Source organism: Hypomesus nipponensis, chromosome 17, assembly GCF_054491055.1.
Source record: "Hypomesus nipponensis isolate SF chromosome 17, ASM5449105v1, whole genome shotgun sequence".
Lineage (NCBI taxonomy): Eukaryota > Metazoa > Chordata > Actinopteri > Osmeriformes > Osmeridae > Hypomesus > Hypomesus nipponensis.
In genome coordinates, this window is record NC_140377.1 from 3,979,474 (window position 1) to 4,002,375 (window position 22,902).

General features: G+C 47.4%; 1 protein-coding gene across 1 annotated transcript; it reads right to left on the reverse strand.

Moving 5' to 3' along the window:
• Nucleotides 1-2,116: 2,116 nt before the first annotated feature.
• On the reverse strand, nt 2,117-21,102 carry vat1 (vesicle amine transport 1). Its single transcript, XM_084678854.1, has 6 exons — nt 20,031-21,102; nt 15,955-16,162; nt 7,578-7,748; nt 6,365-6,454; nt 4,414-4,655; nt 2,117-2,426 (listed from the first exon to the last, which is right to left on the reverse strand). The coding sequence occupies exons 1-6, from the start codon at nt 20,448-20,450 to the stop codon at nt 2,154-2,156; spliced, it is 1,404 nt and encodes a 467-aa protein (XP_084534980.1). The 5' UTR covers nt 20,451-21,102; the 3' UTR covers nt 2,117-2,153.
• Between the last annotated feature and the right edge of the window lie 1,800 nt (nt 21,103-22,902).

The following is a 22,902-nucleotide window of genomic DNA, read 5'->3' on the forward strand; positions in this document are numbered from 1 at the left end:
TAATCGCCTCAGAGAGAACAGATATCTAAAGTAGGATCTCATGTTCAGATGATCCACTGATAGAAAAAAGGGTGGCTTGTCCCCTCATCTACTCTGAATGCACTTAATACTGCAGTCATCCAAGAGATACCACGGTTCTTTAACACTGCTAAATCACTCCAGCTGTGGTCAGAATGAGAGGGAGGGAAATGGAGAGAAAGAGAGAGAGAGCGACCACAATACCATATCTGAGGAGACCGACGCTTGTTGCTATGCCGACCACAGACAGGGAGAAAGGAGAGGGGTAGAGAGAGAGAGAGAGAGAGACAGAGGGAGGGAGAGAGAGAGTAAAATGAGTGGAGCAGAGATGGGAGGCTGAGTGTTGATGCCAGTTTGAATTTCTGTTTTCGGATCCCCTCTCCCAGGTCAGGGCGAACGACAGGCGCTCGGTCACCGTGGAGACAGAGGAACGCCGTGGAGTGCCAGAGGAGGATTGGGGGAGAAGCTGACTGCTGTTCACCTCTTCAGCTCACTAATATCAAATCAGTTAGTGTGTCCACATGACAGTGCCTCATTTACTAAATGCTATTTGTGTGTGTGAGAGTGTATGGGTGCCTTGTTTAAAGAGAAACAAAATTCTCTCTTAATTGGCCCTGCACACTGCTTGCCAACTGGTGGTCTGTCAGAAAAATCTGTAACTATGGAGGACTAGGCAATGATTTCCCCCCTTCCCATTCAAGACTGGAAAAATACTGCTCATTAATTTGCAAGGAGAAGGGTGCTTCATCTCCAGATGATCTACTTTCATCTAGCACACTCTATGGCTAGTCAAATACATCATACAGTATTCCCTGTGTTGGATTATTAGAAAATGCATCAGTTGCAGCTTGAGATAAAGATGTAAAATACTAGAGAAAGGAGAAGCCATTAATCCGAAAACATTAAAGTAGTTATGGTGCGATAACCTGCATGGTAACTCCACTAGCTGGACCGTGATGCACCACGCATCTCCAGGGAGCTGATAGCCAATCACTGACAACAGTGACTCATCCACTGTAACATAACAAAGCACTCACTGGACCTTGTGAGCTTATGGGTGGGAGTGGTTTTCTGTCTGTCTGTCTGTCTGTCTGTCTGTCTGTCTGTGTCTGTCTGTCTATGCCTGTCTGTCTATGCCTGTCTGTCTATGCCTGTCTGTCTATGCCTGTCTGTCGATGTCTGTCTGTCGATGTCTGTCTGTCGATGTCTGTCTGTCGATGTCTGTCTGTCGATGTCTGTCTGTCGATGTCTGTCTGTCTATGTCTGTCTATGTCTGTCGATGTCTGTCGATGTCTGTCGATGTCTGTCGATGTCTGTCTGTCGATGTCTGTCGATGTCTGTCTGTCTATGTCTGTCTATGTCTGTCTATGTCTGTCTATGTCTGTCTATGTCTGTCTATGCCTGTCTATGTCTGTCTATGTCTGTCTTTCTCTGGACCATGAGGGAGAAGGAGTGTTGGGCACTATTGTAAGCGTGAGAGGAAGGGGAGGTGGCAGGTGGAAGTCAGAGCAGAGCAATCTAGCACAGAGGGAGTTCAGAAGGAGAGGCTGTTTCTGGGGAGGGGAGAGGGCCATGGGGGCACACTGTGTGAGTTGGATTATCGTTGTCAAGGCAAAAGAAATGTGCCTCAGGCTAGGGCTTTACCCACAGTCCTCTTGGGCTCTCTGCCTCCGAGATCTCAGAGACATGCCTAAGAGGACAGCTAGGAGTCAAGAGAGAGCATAGTGGTTTTGGGAGGCTGTTGACAAGAGCACAGCCAACATTAAGGTGCATTGGGGAGGAGAGGTATAAGGGACTCAACAAATACAGACATGCCTGAGAAGGGAGCAGGGATTGGTCAAAGTGAACTGTCGAGGGGGCTGAGAGGTGGAAGAGATAACTGACCACCCTTCTCGTTTGCACCCCAGCTCTGTGGATTTCCACCGCCCATCCAGTTTTACCTCATCTTCTACTCATCACCCCCCCTCTTCGATCATTCCCTGCCCATTCACCCTCCCCTCCACCGCCCCATTTCCATGTCCCACCCCATTCATTCCCACCCACCCTCCTTCCCAGCCCACCCCCCTGAAATTACCCCCCACCCCCACTCCCAGGACAAGAGCCCTCCTGACGATCTGCCTGACTCCAGTCCACCCTCACTTCTCCTCCTTCTTCTCTTCCTCCTTCTTCTCTTCCTCCTTCTTCTCCTCTTTCTTGGGCTCCTCCTTCTTCTTCTCCTCTTTCTTCTCTTCCTTCTTGGAGTCGTCCTTCTTCTTGTCATCCTTCTTCTTGTCGTCTTTCTTCTTCTCCTCTTTTTTCTCCTCTTTCTTGGGCTCCTCTTTCTTCTCCTCCTCCTTCATGGGTTCGGTGATGAGAATCACCTTTCCGATGTTGTTCCTCTCCTGCATCCTCCTCATGGCGTCGCCCACCTGCACAAGAGAGAAGAGGGAGGGGAAAAAAATGCATGAAAGAATGTGAGAGGAGTAGAACGAGAGGGAGGCAAGTCTTGAATCCATCTGTCATGACATAAAAAAAACACATCTGAAGAAGGTTGCCTGCTTGTCTGCCACGTAAAATGATTCTACCTTTCACTTCTGTAACCTGCCACGCTTCTTGTATATGCAGTATAAGCCAAAAGTGAAGCGGTTTTAAGATGAATAGGGTTAGGTTTGGATAAATCTGCGAAATAAATGTACAGCATGCATGATATCGTCTCAGAAAAGACTCAAAATGCTACAGCGAGTCTATGCGCAAATTTCACTAAATGAAAACTTCATATTTAAACCACACACACCACATCCATGTTTTATTCAAGCTTGGGATCGAGGTGATAGGTTGTCTCCATGGCAATAGCATGTCACATTAGCATAATTGACGGGTCTCTAGGTGTCTCAGGCCCATCCCAAGGGAAGAGGAAAACACAGGGTTAATGACTGATCGACCCGCTGGTTACAGCCTGTCTGTCACAGTGACAGAGGAAGGCTGCCAGCCATGAGCCACACCCTCCTCTGACCACTTTGGTCTGCTCAGCGTCTGTCCACTCCCCCCCCCCCCTCCCCCTCCACACCCCCTGCGAAAGCCGGCAGGCAGGCCACCTAACGACCGATGCCACGGCAACAGAGGGCCATCGCCTAGCAACGCAAAGTCTCGTCGAAGCCTGGCCCTGACGACGGACACGCACAGACACATGGGGATGGGGGGAGTCAGAGAGGGGGGGGGGGGGAGTCAGAGAGGGGGAGGGGGGGGGAGTCAGAGGGGGAGGGAGCAACTGGTGCTTGTAAGATGGTACAAACCAGGAGCAGGTGAAGGAGTAGGGGAGGGCAGTGACGGTGGAAAGGTAGAGTGTGCAGATCCAAAGCTTGAATACAAATGACAAGAGCTGGCCTTGTGAGCCCAGCTGCCTACCTGCAGCGTAGACAAAAGACTGCAACAGTAACAACCTTCGATGTGGAAATATAGGCTGAAAGACCTCTTAAGTATGGGCTAACAAACTGAGATGTTTTGCACTGTATTCAGTGATGAAATGTGCCATGGGGCAGGTTGTGATAGATGGTTCAAGGCAGGGTGTGTGTGGGGCTCTTTAAAGCAGGCCAGACACATAATAAACAGAAATGATTTAAAACCTCCATCTTTGACATATTTTCTGGAACTTTTATGAATAAAATCTCTCTGTTATCAGATTGACTCTTTCCAGTCCCTCACTGCTCCTCCTACTCCTCCACTCCATCTCTTCTCCTTCATCAGAGCGCCTCCCTTCAACAGACGCACAGGCAGACCAAGGAAGGTCACCATGGCAACAAGAGTGAAAAAGATACATTCAAAGAAAAGGAAAAACGGATCGAGTGCACAGAGAGACTGAAAACGCCGGAGAGACAGAGAGTCAGACAGACAAAAAGGAAACTAAAAGGAAAGAAAACAAACGCTTTAAACTGACATTTCTCACCGGTCAGTATCATTAGCTTTGGCATCGACCGTCTCTGGCATTGACCACTGGCATCTAGACTGGTCTTATTGCGATGTTGTCTACCCTAGCTATTCTTTTACATTTAGTCATTTAGCAGACTTACAGTAAGTACAGGGACATTCTCCCAGAGGCAAGTAGGGTGAAGTACCTTGCCCAAGGACACAACGTCATTTAGTATGGCCGGGCATCAAACCGGCAACCTTCTGTTAATAGCCCGACTCCCTAACCGGTTTCTACCCCACAAACAAATTCATTGTGTTTTTGGCTCTGACGCCTACCCAGGCTAAACACTGTTGGTAAGGCGGTAAGATGACCCTTGGTGTATACAGCCACACCCAAATCCTCACATTTAAACACGTACACACGTCGTATAAAAAAACCCACGCATGAACAAACGCGCAGCATGATCGCCACACACAGACACACACACACACAAAATCACAAACACACACCTGCTCCAGGTGGTAGGTGGAGTCGATGCGAGGTTTGATCTTGCCCTGTCGGTAGAGATCCAGGAGGGAGTTCATGGTCTGGCTGATGAGCTCCACCTCCCCGTCCAGGTATCCCAGGTGGAAGCCACACACAGACTTGTTCCCCTGAATGAGGCTGAGGGTGTGGATGGAGAACTGGTGGTACCAGGTCTTAGCCACGGCCAGGAGGTTCTTCTTCTGGCCTGCCAACATGTTAGACGCTCCTGCCAGACAACAGAAAGGGTTTCAACTTTTTTTGACAATCTGTCAATACATTATAGACTTGTGTGCTTGTGCTTGTGTGTGTGTGTGTGTGTGTGTCTGTGTGTCTGTGTGTGTGTATAAAGGTCTGTGTTGCAGAGGCGGCCTGTTTGATTCTCAGTAGAGGGTCAGTTTGGATCTCTGTATAAGTGATTCACTAATGAATCTTTGTTCTGGTGTCTCGTTCATTTATTGTCATATCATCTGCCTCGCCTCCCTCTCTCCCATTCTGTCTTTCACTGCCTCCCTTCTTTTATCTCATCCTATAACCAATCTCTCCTTTTTTCAGTTTGTCCCATTTCTGTGTAATGTCCAACTGTTATGCTGCCAGCTTGAGGCCCCAGCAGGTACCAAGTACAACCCCCAATGAGCTCCCCTCATCGTCTTTTGGCATCTCTCTCTCTCCCTCTCTCTCTCCCCCCCCCCTCTCTCTCAGCTTCACTCACCCTTCCAATGACCATGTCCCCATGTCCCCTCACACTCAACCTCTCTATGTTCTCATAACCTCCCATGCCCTCTCTGTGCCCATATCTCTCTCTCACACACACTCTCTCTCTCTCTCTCTCTCTCTCTCTCTCTGTCCTGTGGACACAATACTCGCTCAGAGGGAGAGGAGAGGGTGCTGGAGAGAGACTCAGTCTGCTACATTCAGACACATTCCAGGTTCCGTGCAGATAGAATGCCTATTGTTCTACCATGCATACTTCTGATAAGCTTGAAGAGGAGCAGGGAGGCTGTGGAGAAGAAGGAGGAGAAAGGGGGGCAGGGGGAGTGGAGAAGTGGTGTGTGCGCTGTGGTGGTGGTGGGGGGGAGGTTGTAGGGGAGAACACATGAATGGAAGTGGGAGGGGGGCTCCATGCTGAGCAGTCTTTTTTTAATTTATTTTTTTATTTTTACAAACATGGAAGGCCCTGTTCTCTGTGCATGCCGGCTCTGTTCTCTGTGCGTGCCGGCCCAGCCCACTGCATCGCCAAAGAGCAAAGGCACAGTCCCACAGAGAATGGTCTGGGGAGAGAGCTCTGAAGAGAGATCTCTGGAGAGAGAGAGCTCTGGAGAGAGAGCTCTGGAGAGAGAGCTCTGGAGAGAGAGCTCTGGAGAGAGAGCTCTGAAGAGAGATCTCTGGAGAGAGAGAGCTCTGGAGAGAGAGCTCTGGAGAGAGAGCTCTGGAGAGAGAGCTCTGGAGAGAGAGCTCTGGAGAGAGAGAGCTCTGGAGAGAGAGCTCTGAAGAGAGAGCTCTGGGGAGAGAGCTCTGGGGAGAGAGCTCTGGAGAGAGATCTCTGGGGAGAGAGCTCTGGAGAGAGATCTCTGGAGAGAGAGCTCTGGGGAGAGAGCTCTGGAGAGAGAGCTCTGGGGAGAGAGCTCTGGAGAGAGAGCTCTGGAGAGAGAGCTCTGGAGAGAGAGCTCTGGAGAGAGATCTCTGGAGAGAGAGCTCTCAAGAGAGCGCTCTGGGGAGAGAGCTCTGGGGAGAGAGCTCTGAGGACATGGAGCTCTGCAGAGAGGCCAGCGACAGGATTGGGGACGCTATGTACGTGACTCGAACCCATTGTTACAGTGCTTTGAATACAGTTCTTTGTGATGAATGACAGTTCAGATGTATTATGCGAGTCTTTGGAGTAGGGATACAGTAGTGGATGTCTCAAACTGTCCTGGCTTTGGTTCCATCTTAGCTTACCGTAGGTAATGAGCTTGCCCATTGGCTTCAGAAGGTTGTAGGCCTTGTGGGTATCGGAGCCTCCCAATGGATCCAGAACAATATCCAACCCTGATGGGGACACACAGACATTATGATCAAGACTTAATCTTACCAGTTTGGGAGAGAGGAGCTGGAAATGTACTTATTCTCACATAAAAAAATAAGGCAAGTGGATAACAATTTGTTATTACAGACTTCTGGAGTTAAGACCCTTTCGTTCCAGGTGGAGATGTCTTGGATGGAATCACAGACATTTGAGAGCACAATGGAAACCTTAACCAGTTAGGGTAGTTACAATACATCTGCTCTCTATAGTCTCCATCCTCGTGTATTGTAGCTGTGAGGTTAAAGCTGACCAACCCTTCTCAAATCAGACGGAACCTGGTACTATTGATTCTGAAGGCTCTCGCCAGGACGAACTCTCTGCCTTAACCACAGCACAGTGAGTGACTGATGGAAATACAGGCAGGGAGACGAGCTGCCAGCAAGGGTTCACATTGATCCCTGCCTTTAATTAGACCGTTTCTGTCTAAAGTGCCAGGCCTCCTCTCTCCATTTCTCTCCCTACTGCAGAGAGGGGGGAGGTGCTGGGTGGGGGGAGGTGCTGGGGGAGGGGGGGGGGAGGTGCTGGGGGGGGGGGGGTGCTGGGGGGTAGGGTTGCCAAGTAAACCCCCAGCATCGAGTCCCGCATCTGTGAGAACGGCGGTAGAGGAGGATGTGTGGTTGGTGCTGATAAACAACATGTTTTATGGTTTATATTAAAGAAATGACTGGTTCTAGTATTACCTTGAGGTGTGTTTGGGATTGGATCCAACCTGAGTCACTACCCATTTCTAATGGGTTTGTTTGAGTGGAAAGCAACTGTCTGCCTACACTCTTGACAGCCACTATCGCTGAAAGCTCTGACACAGTCTGATAGATCAACAGTGTTTATCAACTTGCCATCAGCAAATGGAAGTCAAATAAAGCTCAACAAATGCAGTGCACTAAGACTGGGTGCAAGTACATAAATAGCATTTTTTTCCGCTGACTCCAAACCCATCCCTTTAGGCTCTTAATACATTTGAGCCTCGTCTCTGTAGAGATACCACTGCACCTCGTCTGAGAACATTGGGTCGCGGCCCTCCATATTCTGGACCTATCACAGTACATCGGGTCATAGCCCTCATCCAAAAGACTGGAGAGTGGGCACCTTTGGGGCTGATCTTGCGGACCTCCTCCACGTAGTCCCGTGTGCGGTAGTCGATGGCGTGCGTGACCCCGCCCTGGCTGATGGCTTCGTGCTTACTGGCTGATGCCGTGCCGAAGATGGTGACGTCCTTCACAGTCTGACAGAGCTGGGTTGCAGCGATGCCCACACCACCTGGAAGCAGGAGAGAGACGGGGGGACGGGGGGGGGGAGGACATGGAGGACAGAGTAAAAGGTGAGGAGAAAAAAATAGAATGAGGTCGAGTATGGGTTCATCGCAAACTGGATCTGGAGGCATATGCCCTCGTGATCCCACGTCGAAGTTTCTCCGAGCAAAATAACCGGCGAGAAGTACGGCCCTGGTCAATTCTGTCCACCATCACAATCGTTTAGTCATAAGAGACGCTCATTCAGGCGGACACTTAAAACTCAGCTGACACACATGCCTGGAGGTATCCAAAAATCCCATTCCACCCTCCTATAGCATCTCAACCAAATGTGATTTGTATTGTTTACGGTCTTAGACTGGCCACTCAGAATCAGCGTGGCCGTGTGTTACGTTGCTCAGGGGTAAGTAAGGACAGCATTAGGTACAATCACATTACCTCCTCTGCCCTGAGGAGAATGGGGCACACACACACAGATGCACATATGGACTTCCTGTTCTGAAGAAAGTCTTCATTGTAACTCAGAAGAGCCTTGTCTTACTCCCTATGCAAGGCCACCTGTGTAGGAGTTCATGAGGGAGCCATTGTAAGTAGCTAAACTAAATTACATGTTTGTCAAGACTAGGACTACCAGTGACATTGATAGAACTACATTCATGGGTGTATCATTTCAAAACAGTAGGGTTGAAAAAGAAAAATGAATCTTCAAATATTAAGAGTCCATGTTCACCTTCGAAGACAAGGCACAGTGCATCAACGTGCCATTGGGTGTATATTTTACGTGTGTATTTACCGTGTGAAAGTATTTTTGTGTCTGCGTGTACGTACATCAGAGCCATGGTTTGCTAAAGCTGCAGAGACAGGTTTTAATGGGTTACTGATAAGGAGCGTGAAGGCAAGCCGGTGTAGAAACCTGAACTGAAAGGCGTCCATAAAGGTCAGTCAGGCCTGACCAAGTAAAGGGCACATCTTATCGACGCCAGAGCGAATAGAGCAATGCAAACAGAGCGTTCACAACAAGTGCATTTCAATTCAAACAGAAACTGTTCTCCAAAGCATAGCTGAGCTGCTGAGGTCATGAACGGGTTTTGATGAATTTTGGAGCTCACTGGCTCAGTGGCGTGCACACAATCACACGCATCGTATACACGGGAGTGTGAGGGCTTTTGTCAATCCCTTGTTGGTTACCAAGTTGCACAAGGAACCTTCTTTTCTATGACACTTGCATATGGAATTATCAGGAGGTTGACCTATTCCCACCACAGCCCTCATTAAAGAAGACCTAGAGCCTATGGGAACTGAAGTGTTACCAAGTCTGACCGAAAACATTGTCGATTAAATAACAAGGGCAACTCTGTTGCTGTTGGAAGGCAGTGTCAGAGAGTCTGCCTTCTACCATCACTATCTCTCCCTGTCCTCTTAGGGAAACCAAGTTGCCGTTGCCAAGGAAACCCAGGCCAAATTGGCAGCGATGAATGCGCATAGGGGAGCCATTTTGTTCCATTGGTGTCTCTTCTTCCAGGCCTTGAAGAGTCATTGGGTGGTAATCGTACGCTTTTCATGAGCTCATAACTGACAGATCAGTCGGGGACATTCAACTGATAAACCAGCATCCAAACCATCCAACATCATGTCAAGATCATCAGTGTGTGTGCGTGACCGTACATGAGCACTTGCAAGCATGACTGTGTGTGTACTTACTGGAGGGAAATAACTGGTGGGTACAGCAATATATATATATATATATATATATATATATATATATATATATATATATATATATATATATATATATATATATATATATATATATATATATATATATATATATATATATATATATATATATATATATATATATATATATATATATATATATATATATATATATATATATATATATATATATATATATATATATATACACACACACTGATAGACAAGGACGCAAAATGTAAAAGAGCATAATTTATTTGTCTCAATGTCAAAACTCTCAAATACTGAATTAGTCCAACAAATAGATAGATTGTTACATTAGGTCTGTTTCACCATCCAATCATGATCTCCCTTCCCCAGGTTCATGGTGAGGCAGACTGGGGAGGAACTGTGTCTGGATCACCCTGAGAACCAGCTTCAGTCGGCCTACCTTGTGACAGAACCCCCATCACAAGACCCACACAGCACTGCCAAAGATCCCCACACCCCCACAGACACACACATGGACACACACACACAACACACACACGTACACACACTATAGACACACCACACTTGAGGGAGACTGTAGTCTGTAATAGTCTGGTAATGCGGTACATATCAGCTAATCTTATAAAATATGTGCCGGGTTTTAGCCCACTATTAACCCATTTTTAACCTGTTACTGGGTTTCCATTGTTGCTTTCACATTTCTCATTAACTCCCTTTTACTTGCCCTCTCTCACATCTGTGATTCATGTCTCCATCATTCTCTCCTCCATAATGAGGACAGGCCAGACAGAGAAGTCTCTCTGCTTTCATCATCTCATGGGGTGATGTGAGGTCATACTAACCCCTTCCCAGGGCAAAGAATAGCAGCTTAAGCAAATGTTGTGGTCTAATTCCATTTGTTCTTCTCGGGAATAGATTGACTTGTTTACACTAGGGAATATTAACTGGACATAATTCTACCTCCCTCTCTGTATCTCTCTCTCCCTCTCTGTCTCCTTCTCTACGTCTCTGTCTCTTTCTTTAGAGGGGACTCGCTTTTCTCTCTCTATGAATAACAAATACGCGCGCACACAGATGCACCACATTTTGGCACCAATTAGACTTGGCTTACAAAACCATCCACAGTAAGGCAGAGGAATTCTCCTTAAAACACAGAGGACTTCAGTTGGACATTCTGGCCAGTGTTGTGAGTCCACACCCAGAGTTCAACTTGAGGATAGGGTGCGGACATTAGACATCGCTCCAGAGATTTCCAGAGGGAACAGTAACGCTTCAACATAAATCTCACACGTAACCATGTGCTCTCGCCATGCACCATGCACGGTCATCCACACGCCTGCAAAGGGCGCATCCTCAGAGTTACATTTACATTTAGTCATTTAGCAGACGCTCTTATCCAGAGCGACTTACAGTAAGTAGACACTCTTAATGTACAGGAACATTCCCACCGAGGCAAGTAGGGTGAAGTGCCTTGCCCACACAACTTCTTTTGGCACGGTGGGGAATCGATCCAGCAACCTTCTGATTACTAGCCCGACTCCCTCACCGCTCAGCCATCTGACTCCTAGAGTTAGAGAGGCTGTCTGAAAAGGATAAGAGTATCGAGCTCCACCTCGAGAGGTGATGGGGCACGGACGTTCACAGTCATCTGGCTGCAGCAACGACACAGTGCGGAGAAGAGCCATAATACCAGAGCCTTCTGCTTCCACTCATGCCCCCTCTCTCTCTCTCTCTCTCTCTCTCTCTCCAGGTTTCTACCATGCTTCCTTTCTCTCTCGCCCTATAATTAGGTTGTGGCGTTTGTGGTTAAAGAAGAACGAGTTACAATCTTGGATCCAGGAACCCCTCCCTGGTAGTCAGAGATGGATCGACAGCAAGATCAACATGTTAGACATGATTGCGGTTGGGCTCTGTTAAGTTTTGCGGCTATAGTGAGAAACTACGGTGGGGCAGCGAGCAAAAAGCGTATCTAAATCATGTCATGGTCTTGGTCTATAGTCATTTTTTTTTTTGTCATTCTAGCAGACGGTCTTATCCAGAGCGACTTACAGTAAGTACAGGGACATGCCCCCGAGGCAAGTAGAGTGAAGTGCCTTGCCCAAGGACACGTCTTTTGGCACGGCCTGGAATCAAACCGGCAACCTTCTGATTACTAGCCCGATTCAATAACCGCTCAGCCACCTGACTCCCCGCAGTACTGTATGAATGTACTGTATGAGCTGAACACCAAGGTTAGGTGTTTTTATTGCAGTCTGATTGAGGGAATACTCACTGTTATGCAACATGGTGTTTTTCTCTGCACTTTACTATCACAGGCTGGTTCCTCCACACGCAGCTTAGAGGAAACTCATTTTTAGTTACTGGGTGAGTGAATTTAAAAAACATCCTGTGCCCATGTGAGAAGGCAGTCTCTGTGATTTCCTGAGAAAGAACTCTTACAATGCTCGCCGTCACATAACCCAGAGACGATAACACGCACACACAAACACTGTACGCATTGACTGTAACCATGTGCATTGAGGATTAAATGTGTTATCACAAACGCTCTGCGTAATCATACACGGACAAACACATTCTTTGGTCATGTAAACACAGAGAAATACATTCAATGGAACTCAAGTGCACACACACACCCACACCTGTGAGTGTGTGTGTGAGTGTGTGTGTGAGTGTGTGTGTGTGTGTGCGGCAAGGACAGTTGAATGGGGTCACATGGCAACGGCTGCCAGCGCACTGTGTGAGAGAGTGATGTGATTGGTAGGTAGGCTGGAGGTTGCCCTGGTTTCCGTTTCGTATCAGTGCAACTGATCTGCCGCTGGGTATACCAGGCTTGGGGAACACAGACGGTTCAACCACAGCCCGCCTGCCTGCCTGCCTGCCTGTCTGTCTGTCTGTGTCTGTCCACCCGCCCGACCGCCCGTCTGCCCGTCTGCCCGCCTGTCTGTCTTTCTGTCTGCCTGGTTAGGGCTACTGTCTATCGGTCAGAGTGAATTAGCGTTCACAAAAGTAGGCTAAGACTCCCAAGCCAGATAGCAGGAAGGAAGAGGGGACTATTACCAAATGTATACTGTCATGGCTGTCAACAATGCATTTCTGTAAAACAGAGAACAGTCGTTTATAATTGTCAACTTTGTATGTGTGTGCATGAACTGTTGTTATAGTGTGTTGCTGGGAGCATGGTCAAGAGTGTGTGTGTGTGTGTGTGTGTGTGTGTGTGTGTGTGTGTGGGTGCGGTATCAAGGCTGCTGGCCAGACCTAATCCATAAACACTAGGTCCAGTTCAGGGAGAGGTCAGAGGAAAGGCTGTTGGCTTGGTTTAATGGACGCCCCCTCAAGATGCTTCCAAATGTCACCGCACTTCCCGCCACCCAGTCCCCATGGAGACAACAAGAGTTGGAAACGTGTGCACGCTCCTTGATGACCGGGGAATCCGGCGCGGACAGGGTCAGGAGCAGGGGGAGTGGATGGGGGAGGAGGTGGGGTGGGCAGGCAGGAGCAGGGGGGGGGGGGGGTGGATGGGGGAGGAGGTGGGGAGGGGATGGGGGAGGAGGTGGGGTGGGGTGGGGTGGGGTGGGGTGGGCAGGCAGGAGCAGGGGGGGGTTGGGGGGTGGAGGACAGAGGATACAGATGTGGAGGCCCAGAGAGAACAGAGTCAGGGCGGGGAAGGGAACAATCCAGCATTGTTAGGGAGGAGAGGACAGCTGAGGCCGGCCAAAGGGCCCACGAGAGAGGCAGCTGAGGATGGGTCAGCACTGGGAGTCACGCTGACCAGCATGGTGGAGCAAGCCGGGCCGGGCCGGTCCAGGACAAACCTCCGCACCTCGTCTCCCTCTTGCATGCATGTCAGTGTCCTGCTTGTAGAAATGAGCCTTAACAGGCTCCCCTGCAAAACCCTGTCTGCTATAATATTCCATCTTTATTCAACAGAATTGTTCTGTCACACTGTAGATCGATTCAAAGGAGAGATAATGGAACGTTTACCACTGAACAACGCTGATCACATGATTGAAGACCGCAGAAGGAGAAAATTGCGCATCAAATGAAGACCTACGGCCGCTGTGATAAGAATCAGCTTATTGATCCATGAGCTGCCAATAAAAAAAAAAACGCCACCAAATGTAATCCAATCTGCTACGTCTTATTGAGAGAGAAGCGTTCCCTCTGTCCTTGTGCTACCTCATGATAATGATGTTACCGAGACATGAACCCACTGAATCTTGGTGAGAACAGCTGGCTGCCAGTAACAGGAAACAAATATATGTAGAAATAATGCAATGATGAGGCGCGGTGGTAGACTAGGCTACAGGCTAGGCCACACAGTCATGCACACACACACACACACAATGGGGGTGAATCAGAATATACATTTGACATATATCTGACATAATATGATATCAGTAAAGACAGTCAGACACCTTGACATGCCCCCCCCCCCCCTCTCTCTCTCTCTCCCCCCAAACCCACACAGAAAGAAAACCTTGTGTTTGAAGCTTGGAACCAACATCTCATTGGTCGGTACCTCCATCACTGTCTCTATCGTTTCACCACTCGTGTCACATCGTGTCACTGCTTAAACACGCCGACAATAGCAACTGATGTGACGACCCTATCCTTCCACAGAACCTCAGGGTCCAGTACGATGGATAACACAGCAGAAAGAAAAGAGGATTTCTGTTGCAAACTGAGAGGATCTTCTCTCCAAGGATTGAATAATGCTCTGTTAGAATCCTCACGTCCAAACAGCTGGAGAGTCTAGTCTGGAAGTAGGCCATGAGAAACCAGAGACCCTGCCTCAGAGTGATCGAGCTGGGGGAGCACTCAGAGCATCGAACACGCCTCTCCTACAGGACCCATAGCCTTCTCACTGTGCACCAAAACCCCTGACTAACTCAGTTTCACATGACGTCCACAAGCTATAGGCTCACAAACGACCTAAGTTAATGAACCACGATGAGCCTTAGCACCTGTGAATTCCACTGTGGCCTTCTATGATAATCCAGTGTGAGTGATTATGGACCCATTAGCCTCCAGGAGCTCTGAGACCTCCTTGTGAATACTACACACTCGTCACGGTAATGCATTCGTTTCACATTCAGTCTCATTTGGATTGTGTTTCATGTCAAGGGGCACGCACACCTGGGCTGGCAGTCCCACCGAGCTCAACGTGAAACGACCCGCTTTCCTCCAACCTACACAGATGTATGTTCATCTGCGCTGACTGCTCATGGCCATCTCCACCCACATACTGTCACCGCTGGCAAACTGCACAGTACCTCTGTGACTCCCACTGCAGACGAAATGCATCAAGTCTCTCCGTCTCTCCCACTCTATCTGTCTCTCTCTGTCTGTCTCTCTCTGACTCTCTCTCTTGCTTTCTCTCTGTCTCTCTCTCTCTGTGTCTCTCTCTCTTTGTCTCTCTCTCTGTCTCTTTCTCTTGCTTTCTCTCTGTGTGTCTCTCTCTGTCTCTCTCTCTCTGTGTCTCTCTCTCTCTGTGTCTCTCTCTCTCTGTCTCTCTCTCTCTCTCTGTCTCTCTCTCTCTGTCTCTCTCTCTCTGTCTCTCTCTGTCTCTCTCTCTGTCTCTCTCTCTGTCTCTCTCTCTGTCTCTCTCTCTGTCTCTCTCTCTGTCTCTCTCTCTCTGTGGCTCTGTCTCTCTCTCTGTCTCTTTCTCTGTCTCTCTCTCTGTCTCTCTCTCTCTGTCTCTCTCTCTCTCTCTGTCTCTCTCTCTCTGTCTCTCTCTCTCTGTCTCTCTCTCTCAGTGTCTCTCTCTCTATGTATGTCTCTATGTATGTCTCTATGTATGTCTCTATGTATGTCTATGTCTGTATCCCTCTCTCGGTGTCACTCTCTCGTTGTCTCTCTTGGTGTGTCTCACTATGTCTCTCTCTCTGTGTCTCTCTCTGTGTCTCTCTCCCTCCCTCCTTTGGATACTACTGTACTTTGAATGCTTCTCCAATTCTCGCCAGCTGGCCCAATCTCGTGCACACACACAAAAGGCATGCACTCTTACGCTCACAACCTCACGCCCTCCTCCAGGTGCTGTGGACCCGCCCCTCCCTCCCTCCCTCGTCCCACACACAGAGCACTCTGATCCTCAACTGAAGGTGCCAGGTGCTCCTCAAACATCTCTGCTCCGCTCACCCCAGTATGTAGGCCAGTATCGTACCATCTACAGTGTTACAGTATACACACACTTACACACGATAAGGTCATAGTTAAGAGTAAACATACCATGGGAAAATGACCCCCCCCCCCCAGTCATCATTCATATAGAAACAATACAGACATAAACAGGAGATAAGGGCTAACACAATTCAAGTGAGTGCTAGGTATTTCCTTGCGCCCATAATTCACAGAGAACAATCGTCTTGTGGACTGTGGCTACTTGTCAAAGTCTCTTCACAAAGCATGCTCCTCGGAGTGTTTCAGAATGAATGTAGGTGTATCTGAACGTGTGTGTGTGTGTGTGTGGGGGGGGGGGGTTGTGTGTACCTTGTCTCTGTCCTTACCTGCAGCCGAGTGGATGAGGATGCTCTGGTTGGGACGCAGGTTGCCAAAGTCAAACAGCATCATGTAGGCGGTGACGTAGTTGACGGGAATGGCGGCGGCTTCTTCGAAACTCATCCCGTCGGGGATGAGGAAGGTTTGGCAGGCAGGAACAGCTGCCACCTCCTGCCACAGGCCACAGCGGTTCAGCACCAGGACTTTGTCCCCCACCTGGAAGAGGGGAGGACGGAACGAGGAGCTCATGGTTTACTGTAGCCACATGACGTCAACAAAACGTTGATGTTTTGGTGGTCATGAAAAACTGTTTCTGAGAGAGGGTTAAACATGGGTCAAAACGAGTGAAGTCACATGCCTAATCAGCGAAAGTGGAGAAACGATTCCTTTTTTACAGTTTTTCATTATCGTTCCACATGGCAAAGTGTTACATTTAGTCATTTAGCAGACCCTCTTATCCATAGTGTTCGCACATTGACTGCAACCCGATACCATGACATGAGATGACGCTATTGCCACAGCAACAGTAAAAACAGCACCCCTTCTGCATTATCAAATAAAAGCTGTGTCCTTAAAAGTCCTGTTCATAGCAGGATTCTCTGACTCTCTGCTGTCTCCCAATAGGAGGAATAGCTCCACTGTAAACTTCCTCCACCACAGAACCGGCCTATCAGGAGAGGCCAACACAGGAAACAGAACCGACCACTGCATTCTAATCCTCTTCCTGTTTTCTTCCTCCTGCGCCCCACCTCTACATCCAACTCATTCCCTTCCTCCAGCCCTTCCCTCGAAGTACTCTAGCTTTCTCTCTTACTGTCATTTCGGTTTTTCCCTTTTTTTTCCCTACATCCTTGTCTCTTTTGTCCCCATTCCCTATCATGCCTTCCCACATGATCTTTCCCCTCACTGTCAACTTTTTCAACCTCACACTGTCTCACTATTTGTCCCCCACCCCCCTCTTCGTCCCTCCCTCTGCGAGGAGTCGCCGGTTTCCCCTCTTCCTCATCAGTGAGACAGGACAATGGGGCCCATCTTCTACACTGGCCGCGCTCCACTCATCAGCGGCCTTGCCAGATTCTTCCCCATGGCTGAGCACAAGACAAGCCCCTCTCCTCCTGGGAACCAACCCACTCCGCCCGGACCTCTCTAATGGTCTGGAGGGAGCCATGCGCCTCACTGTCTATCCACTCCAATTAGAGAGATCTCCCTCCCGCTCTCTCGCTGCCTAACTCTTGTCAACTTTTTTTTACCCCCTTCTGAAGCCGATTCCTCAATTCCTTTTAAATCTCGACTTCCTTATTCTCTCTTTCACTACATTGATTTCGTTCCTTTGCCTCTGTCATTCTAGATGTTTTGTCTCATCTGTCTCTCATCCATTCTCTCTTTCTCTTATTCTCTATCTCTCTATGCATTGCACACACACACACACTTTCCATTCCCTCTTTTTTCTGCCTTTCAGTTCAGTTTGTCCTCCTTTTTAATTGGACATACAGTGTTGCAGAAATCAATAGGCGGGGGTGTTTGAGCTGTACAGGAAACACACTGATGACTCACAGATCACACTCAACTACAGCAGCAGATATTCTTCTGTGCCCACGGTCGGCATGTGAGTATCTCTCTCTCTCCCCTCTCTCTCTCACAGTAAGCCTCGTGACAGAATCACCACTATGTGACCCTCCTCCTACACCTCCTGTGTTCTTTCTCCTGCGACGCTGATGCATCAAATTAACTCACTACTGTATGGGGGGGGGGGGGTTGTGTGTGTGTGTGGGGGGCTCCAAGTCAGTGGATCTATGGGGCAATTAGCTCGGCAAAGCATGCCACATTGGTTTAATCACGGACTGACTCAGATCGAAAGGTATCTGAGATGTTGCTGGACCTGGTCATGTTACTGGTAATCTGTTAAACACAGTTATCCATCCCAGTCTATGAACGTGTGTGAAGGGGTTCCGTTTATCAGGGATGTAACCTACGACATGCTTACAAAAACTCCCTACGCTTTGTAGCTCCTGCTAGAAAAACAGCAGATCATATTATTCTCTCTTCGTTGCTTATGGCTGGCTGTCAAGTCGGACTATGTAAAATGCCGGCTACGAACGTGCTTGCGTCTGTAGCTAAAAGGACAAGAAGGAGGGACTGTGGGAGGGAGGAGGGATGGAGGAAATACCAGACTGACAATGTGGGCCGGAGGGAGATAATTGAGAACATATGGGTCAGATCCTACCAGAACTCAGAAACCGCTAACTCACTAACAAGGGTTGCTAAAAGGCCTTGTCAAAAAGCGCTGATATTAAGTGTTGTGGGCAATTTCCCCCTCTCAGTCATTCTCAGTCATGGCACTTTTTTTCCAGCGCTTGTCTCAGGGTCATCTAGGGTGATGTCACTGTATTACAGAGCTCTAAAGCTGTGTCATGCTGCAGGCCCTTTCAACCACAAACATGGCAAGTGAGTATGTGAGAGTGACTGTGTGAGAGAGAGTGAATGTGTGTGTGAGATCAAGGGAGGAAGGGGGGGGGGAATCGGGCAGAGAGAGAGAGCAAGAGAAAGAGGGAGAAAGAGAAGAGGAGAGGGAGAGAGAGACTCCCAAAAACAGTTTCTACCATCAGGGTCAGCACATTCCCTCAGAATTAACAACCTGCCAAAACACAAAGATCTCCATTAGGACGATTGGCTATGAACGTTGTGCGTTCAGTGTGTGTGTGTGTGTGTGTGTGTGGGGGGGGGGGGACCTTTAAATGCAATCTACGACAAAGTGCTAAGGAGACAGGCAGCTACCCAATACTGTTTAGGATGACCTGCTACATACAGGGGCATTGTGAGGGCGGAAGGAGAGGAGTGATTTATGGTCACCACATCAATGGATATATATTACTATCCTGGATACATATTTGATTGGTGTCATTGAATCAATGAAGAACTGTGTGTACCACTAGTATATTCATAACATGGATAATATGAATATTAGGGTGTGGTTTAGCCTTAAAAAAAATAATTTGTGGATTGATGTTGGATGCCATGCCATTTGATAACTGCTTGTAGTCAGCCAACCTAAGTTATACATGAGTCATCACATTATTCACACGGTTCAGAACGAGTCATGATTGATGTATGATAAAAGCTCTAAAATTGCACATAATGGCAGACGGATTATGGTTGATGCAGACTTTAAAACTCTGAACTGCGGTTTCAGGTGATTTACTCTGCCAAGATCACGCAATTTATATTCGTCTTATTATAGTCTTGCGCCTCGCCCTTTCTGCTCGGTGTGTACGTGTGGCGTGTAGCTCCGGTAACAAAGGCAATGGTGACTGTCGCCTTGGCTGTCGGACTCTGTATAGTCTGTTCAAAAGTGAAAAAGTGGAAAATCTTCATGATCTTAGCCAGTTTTATTTACCATACCAGATTCTTAATATACATCAATGAAATGTTTACATTTTCAAGCGGAGTAGGACCGCTTCCTGCAGGTAGATGCGTGGCTCCATAACTACAAACTTGGAGCTGTCAATCTACGCACACTGATAGCTCGGAAACAAGGGGCGATGGCTTCAGTGCACTCTGTGCCAATTGCACAATGGTGGTTGCCACAAAAAAAATGGAAAGAAAAAGAAACACTTCTCGTTTTGAACTTTCCACTTAAGATTTCTAAACCGTTGGTTGAAGGTATTCACTTGCGTAGTGAAGAAGCGTATCCTTTTTTTGCTGAGCCATTGTTCGAACTGCTTAATCACTAGACTATTGATCAATATTTGGTGTCGCCTAAAATGTAAAGCTTAGCCTCGTTTACTGATCATGAAGATAATTTACGAGTGAGCGATGAATACAAAAATATCATAGTAGCCTAATGATGATGCTGATGTATGGAGAAAAGGATTCATGTTCAAAGTGCTGACACGCCCTATTAATATTCACACAATCACGGGTTATAGCAACAACAAAAAGTGCATTTTAACACAGCTACAGTGCATAGGTCTATTGAAAACACAATAACAAATTAAAGCAGTTATTTGTAAATAATAACTTAAACTGGCGTTTAAGACTGCATTACAGTGTATGATGGCAATAGAACAGCCTGGAGAATGCTTACTTTTCTATCTGTCACCTCTTCTCCAACAGCCTCAATAACCCCGGAGCACTCCATCCCCGGCGTGACAGGGGGGGACGGCAGCCGGTCGTACAGACCCTGGCGGGCCAGCAGGTCGGCAAAGTTCAGTCCACAAGCCTTGACTAGTACCAAGACTTCTCCGGCTTTCAGTGCAGGCTTCCCCTTCTTCACCTGCAGCTTCACTTTATCATAGCCCCCATAGCCGGAAAGGACCAGGGACCGGTAAGTGAACACATCTTCTTCGGGGACCTTCTCGGTCGCTGCGGGTGTAGCTGCCGCCTCGGCGGCACTGGCAGGTGGTGTCTCCGCTTTGGACTCAGTTTTCGGTTCATCGCTAGGTTTGGTCTCTTGCTTCTGTTCCTCGGCGTTTTGCTGCTGAGCAGGTGCGTCCTCGCCCGACATATTGAGAGTATTTGTAGACAGGTAGGTTTAAGTCTTCAGATTTTCACTTCTTGTGCTATTGTTCTCTTCTGTTTTTAGGGCCTGGCTACGTTTTCTGTCTCAGTGGAGCAGTTAGCAAAGAAAGTGAATAATCGAATGTTAATCGTTTTTTACTGTTCTTGCATGGAAACCCAAGAGTAAGGGGTTCGTGTGGAAAAGGAGGCTGCCTTGCAACGGCTACAGTGGCCAGAGGTTGATAACTCCGTGCTCTGACAAAGAGTGCGAGTGGGATGAGACGATGGTGAGCTACAAAACACGGAAAGCAGATCCTTTAAGGAAGTGGATTGATACACCCACCGAAGTGGATGACGGTGTATCAACTTTTTAAAGACAGTATAACTGTTTAACTTCAAGTATTGACAGTTTTTTATGATTACATTTAAATATATTTAACAATTCCATTTGACTCTATTTTATATCTAAAGTTGAAGAACAACAGAATTATCAACCCATCCAACTACGCATTATTCTGATATGAAACCGAACTACATTGCTAAATAAAAAACAAGGCTTCTTTAAATGTAGGCCTACTACTTCATTAAAAAGAAGGCAGATAAACAGACAATCATCTTTTTCGAACCCCTTTTCTTTCCTCTAATAAGCATTCATCCTTTGATTTTTCCTCTCCCCCCTCCTCCCCAACCTCGCTGTCAGTGGTGGAACACACGGAGTCTAAAGGAAACATCTGTTTATGCTGCCTATTCTACTGTTTGATTGGCCGGAACACACAACATGGTCAGAGCTCATTGTTGGAACTTCCCAGTCCAGGCAGCTCATGCAAACTATGACAGCCCGTGTCAAGAGGTTTGTAGTTTCTCTGCAGGCTTTAGATCCAGAGTGGAAGGAGATTGGAAAGAATGGGAGAATGGAACTATATCTTCATACTGAATCTGGCTCTCATCTTATCTAATGTCTATGCATCAAGCTAGCAACTGTTGAGGTTTGTCATTAAAATAATCATCTCAACACATGTCTCAAGTCAATGGTGAGATGGTAGGTTAATTACATTTCAAGTCTGTGGAGGTTAGTGATAACCAGATCCTCACCGCCTCTTGGATAGGAAGGCCCATAGTGAGCTGAGGTAAGCCACCTTGTGGCTGGAAAATGCTATTGAGCACTTCTGGGTCTTTTCTGCTATGCAGGTTGTTACACCAGTGAAATTCAGACACAGACAAATGGTTATTGAAATAATGTTCTCTCTTTTCCAGTTAACCACAAAAACCCCATATCAGTTTCAGTCAGTATGCTAAAAGCACTCCGATTCTCCACCTCACTTCCTCTGATGAGTGTTTGGCCAAGTTGATAATGGTCGCGTTTCCCAGATTCATTAAGAAGTTTTTAACGCTTAGAACTTCTTAGGAACGTTCTAAGAACGCTCAGGACACTCTTAGAACGTTCCTAAGAAATTCTTAGCGTCTTAGAGCTTCTTAACGAATCAGGGAAATGCGGCCAATGTATGTTACCACCCGACCTCAGACCAGACAGGGTGTTTGAGCATTATGCTCTGTTTGGGGCTCTAATTGCTATGCCATTGAACAACCACTGAGTTCCTTTGTGTGTCCTAACATTTTCCGAGTAGGTTACTGAACGTCTTATGTTGTCAGGTTTGCTGAGAGATTATACGATTGTCAAGGCCAAAGCCGTGCCCCCTTGTTTTTGGTTTTGCCCTGCCCTAGTGTTTCCCTGTGTCTATCACTGTCTTCAACTGTGTCTCGTTTAATGGTTTCAGTTCTCGTTTGTCTTATCATGTCCAACTGTGTCTTGTTTGGTTCTGGGTATTTAGGTTCCTGTTTTGTGTCCAGTCTTTGTCTTGTCCTTACCCTGGTTACCGTAAGTACCCTGTCTCTTTTCCGGCATAAAATAATAACCCCTTTTTTATACTATGACTGGCTACCTCTTCCATGTTTGGGTCCTACCCCCCCCCCCCCCACACACACACACACACACACCGTAACAGCGTCTAGTGCAGGCACACTGACATCCACCAACGAACATACCTAGACAGGCAAACATTCCCCTGTACCCTTGCTGCAGAAGCTTTATAGATATCATAGTATGGCGAAAAATGACCTTTCCAATCAATTGCTTTAGCATTTTTGCAATTCAAATGAGTTGTACCTGTCCTGGCCTCCCAAGGGATGTCTGCCCCATCCTCAACTTCCTGCCTCTGCTCATAAGACTCAAGCAACAGGATAGTAGAACTGGTGTCTGAAATCTACATTACAAAACACACTGAATATCATTATAGTACAGTTAAATAGTGGGATGCATGATTGATGGTAATCCTAATTCAGAAAATTATACTAAATAATTGAATCAGTACAAAACCAAGGTCCGTATTGTCATTGTACATAATATCGTAATTCTTATTACTGATCTAAAACGTTTTACAATATCATACTACGTAACATAA

Excerpts from the sequence above, each read along its gene's own strand:
- vat1 (XM_084678854.1), bottom strand. The coding sequence starts at position 20,450 with ATGTCGGGCGAGGACGCACCTGCTCAGCAGCAAAACGCCGAGGAACAG. Across the intron at positions 4,656-6,364 it reads GGGCAAGCTCATTACCTACG|GAGCGTCTAACATGTTGGCA; the intron begins GTAAGCTAAGAT and ends GTTGTCTGGCAG. Across the intron at positions 2,427-4,413 it reads CCACCTACCACCTGGAGCAG|GTGGGCGACGCCATGAGGAG; the intron begins GTGTGTGTTTGT and ends TCTCTTGTGCAG.